The sequence below is a fragment of the Cariama cristata genome, unplaced genomic scaffold, assembly GCF_000690535.1.
Source record: "Cariama cristata isolate BGI_N322 unplaced genomic scaffold, ASM69053v1 scaffold4374, whole genome shotgun sequence".
Lineage (NCBI taxonomy): Eukaryota > Metazoa > Chordata > Aves > Cariamiformes > Cariamidae > Cariama > Cariama cristata.
The window spans coordinates 6,315-10,145 of record NW_009613367.1 but is presented as its reverse complement, the minus strand read 5'-3'; the positions used below and the strand labels follow the sequence as shown (position 1 = coordinate 10,145).

Genomic DNA, 3,831 nt, shown 5'->3' with positions numbered 1-3,831 from the left:
CTGAAGGTCTGGGCCACAGCACCACGAAAGTTCGTTCACTGTTTCGTTTTGAAAAACACGGGCATGAGAGAGAAATCAAACTTGACTATGAATCCTCAAGAAAGGCCAGATAAGTTGTTCGTGCATGGAAGCTAATTATGCAAAGCATTTCAAAAGTATACGATACTTGCTGTAACTTTAGTGTGACTGGAAGAAACCCGAAGCTATTTACCTTGAAATAGCTCCCCCTGTTACTTCACGCAAGAGACGGCAATGATGAGGAACAAACTCCAATAGTTTATTGTACATAGCCTGAAGGCCATTAGGATGAGATTGAACGTACTGTTCCACAATCACCTGCCAAGAAGAGTTCAATGTTACATGTCAGAAAAGTTAATATAAAATACTGCAATGCAAGACTCACAGTCTACTCACTCAAAACTCGTAACATAATAACCCCACATACTGGGATAGCCAGTATATTACTTTTTTATATTATAGTTTCCAACCTGCCAGCTTGAATTATTTCCTTTAAAGCAGCACTCTAACTGGTAAGACTGGTCCCAGGAATGGGAATGAGCTCCTTGCTTTTAAACGTTAACCACTGTGTCTGGCTCCCCACCCACTGCACACATCACTGTCACCCGAAGCAGTCTGTGAAGTTAAATAGATGACTGGCAAAAGCTAATCAAACCTCAGAATAAAGTCTAAAATTTCTTCTAAATTCAGAGGTTATTGGTCCAATCTCAAATGCAGGTAAGCCAGCAGCCAAATATCTTCTGTGACAATGCTAAGCCTAGCAAAGCAGTTTGTTCAGACAGTACCTCTTGTCCAGTGAAAAGGGATAATCTCTGCCATAAAGAGAAGGCAGACAGTAGTTGGACAATACAGGAAAAGAACAATAGCTTACACTTCTTGTTATTCTTCCACCTGTCTGAACACTTTTGCCTCTTGCTACATAAACAAGCGCAACGGTACAGAAGTGGGCAAAGAATAGATACTGAGAAAACTGAGAGGGGAAGATGAAATGTCCCACACTGTAGCAGTTGCTATAGCATTAGCAAGCACCCAAAGGATGTTTGTCCTTAAGGGGAGAGGTCACCACTGTTCGACTCCTCTCCCATACAAAAGCCAGAACCTGGCTTTTGCTTTCTAAATCTCTATGCATACAAAGTAAAACCAGAAGAATTTTAAATGTTTCCTTCCCAAGAGCAGAAAAGAAACATCCTACTGACAATGACAGACAGGTCAGGTGTTATCAGACATACTACCCTTCCACAGGGAAGGGAAAGGTAACAATTCCATCTCTTGGTTGCTGAAGACACTACTGAGCGAAGACAAGGTAATTTCTTTTCCCTATCTTGATTTAGAAGAACTCCTTCAGCAAAATTTATACAGATTAACTTTTCACTTGCTTTGGTTGGGAACACTGTGGCAAACAGCCAGCAAATGAAAAAAGGAAGCAAATACCTTAAGGTCACTTTTGCATTTATGTTCAGAAAGGCACACCAGTGTAAGAAAAAGCAACTGTATTGTTGCCTACAGAAACATACTCAACACTTCTAGAAACAATGTTCACATTGATGAGTCTTAATAAAATGTTAACTCTATACTATAAGCTGTCCCGTTTTTTTTTAAAATACCAGTAGAGAATGAACTGTTTTACATATCCTGCAAGTAGAAAAGGGTACCTTACATCATAACACGCTTCTTATGTTTTACCGAGCAGAGAGAATGTTATTAAATATGTCAATTTAAAGAGTCATGACAATAAAAGAAAATCTTGACAGCACAGGGGAAAGATATATCAATAGCATAACTTGGGACCCAAAGCCACTGAAACACGCTATGTATTACAGAGAAAATGATGAGGGGAAGATCTATTCTGCCTTTTATTAACATGCACAAATTCAAGCAAGTATATATTCACAATCACCAAGGCAGCCCTTGTACTTTACAGTTTTGCCTCCCTCCTCACAGGAGCAGGAAAATTAATACTGCTGAAAGACTCATAATGCTAGTTTTAGAACAACAACTTTATAGCCTGGTGCTGGCCCAGTTTAACAGCTTCTTTAAGGACAGTGAATTTAATGCATTTATGAAATACTCTGACAACCCAGTGAAAGCCAGGGAAACTTCCTGCAACAGTGCACTCAGTTAGCACTAGTAATTACACTGTAAAAGGTCACCAATTCAGATCTCAGTAGGGAACAAATATCCTCCGAAATAATATAGAATTGTTACCTGACCTGGACATAATTCCCAACACACTGATGAAAAGGGTCAAAAGAAGTCTTGGTATTACAGCAACATCACCTCAGCACATTCATTAAAAATGTAACAAACCTGTTTTATCAAGTCATTTCAAGCACAGCAGACTACCAAATATCCCAAAATGAATTTTTAGCTTTTTACCTGAAGCCTGAAACTAGAGTTACCATAATATAATTGTAGGCCCTTAAAAATGTTTTCAGTGGCAACGGCAGGTGTGCTGACGCACAAGAAAAACTGAGCACAACTGACTGACTTGCTGTTACACTATTGTGGCAGGTTACTGATTGAGCCTTTTAACATCAATCACAACAAAAAGAAAAAAAGTAGTGTGGACTAGTCATCAACTGTTCAGGCCAGAAGAAGTGGTAAGAACAAACAGAGCTACAAGAAGGTGAAGAACAAGTTGCACAGTCAAGAGAATTAGCAGAAAGTCCCCTCATTTCAGAAAATTCCATCAGTACTTTGTGATTGGACCAACCTGGTGTTGTAAACTGATGGTCTACTAAAATCAGTTTCTCATCAATTGAGAAATTGGCCATCTGACACATTCTTCCCATCGGACAACAGGAAATGCTTCCCAAACAAACACTTGTTCCTGCTTTTGCTAATGTCCCAGTACAGCTGGGAACTGCAGAAACTGCTTCGTCATACAATGGGAAGAAAAGGACACGAACTATTTTTGCTGCATTTGCCTGCTACTGAGCCAGCCATGGAGAAATGCAAACCCCAGATCTGATCCAATTCCCACAGATGCACCCTGGTCCAGAATAAATTGGATTTTACTCCAGTCATATGCTTGATTTAAGGTTTGGTTTTTGGATTCCTCGCCCCAATAAAAATGTAGGTAGGAAAAATAATCCCAACTGGATATAACCTGAAATCTGTGACAGGCAGATAGACAATCCCTCCACCCTTTTTTCTTAAAATAGTAACAACAAACAATCTGACATTGTGTTGGGGCTCAGTTCTCCTGCTCTCTCCATAAAAGCATTTTTAAGCTGCTAATGAAAGCTGCGGGTTAACAGGAAAAACAAGCATGTTTTCAAACAAATTCATTTTCTGAGGGTTCTCAATTTTATCTTACCTCATCTATATAAGGTTTTACAAGCACTTGACCAACTAATGCCTCTGCATCTCGCGTTTTGTCAATTGTTGCATAAGTGCGAAGACAGTGACGTATTATATCAACATTTGAAGTTTGAAGGCCTTCCAAGAGCAGCCCTTCCAGAGACTGCTGCAACATAGCTGTTATTCCAGCTATACGCTATGAAGAGAAACAAAATATAGTAATAAAAAAACCAAAAGCAAAGCCTTGTCATCATTGCCGAAATAAATTCTTCCAGAAACACCTAACTCAGCTTTCCATTTTCATTTGAAAGGTGCACAAGTTTTGGTAACTGTCAGCATTAAATGAACATTAACACAAGCTTAATGGGTTACTGATGCTATTTAACACAGTATTTACTATAATAAGGTTAAAAGGCAATTATTTTCCTCTATATGTTGTAAGTTATGCAATAACTTATCTAAGGCCCCTTTTATCCTGAAGAAATAGGTCAATACTTGTTCCTTGTTCAA

The 3,831-nt window shown here is 38.9% G+C and overlaps 1 protein-coding gene across 1 annotated transcript in view; it reads right to left on the bottom strand.

The window, feature by feature from the left end:
- Positions 1-3,831, bottom strand: part of COG2 (component of oligomeric golgi complex 2) — a gene marked incomplete at its 5' end in the record, with an annotated part of 29,745 nt that overhangs the window by 20,262 nt on the left and 5,652 nt on the right. The window contains 2 exons of the mRNA XM_009698971.1: positions 212-336; positions 3,338-3,517. Of these exons, the coding sequence (XP_009697273.1) occupies positions 212-336; positions 3,338-3,517 (305 nt within the window). The remainder of the gene's footprint in view (positions 1-211; positions 337-3,337; positions 3,518-3,831) is intronic.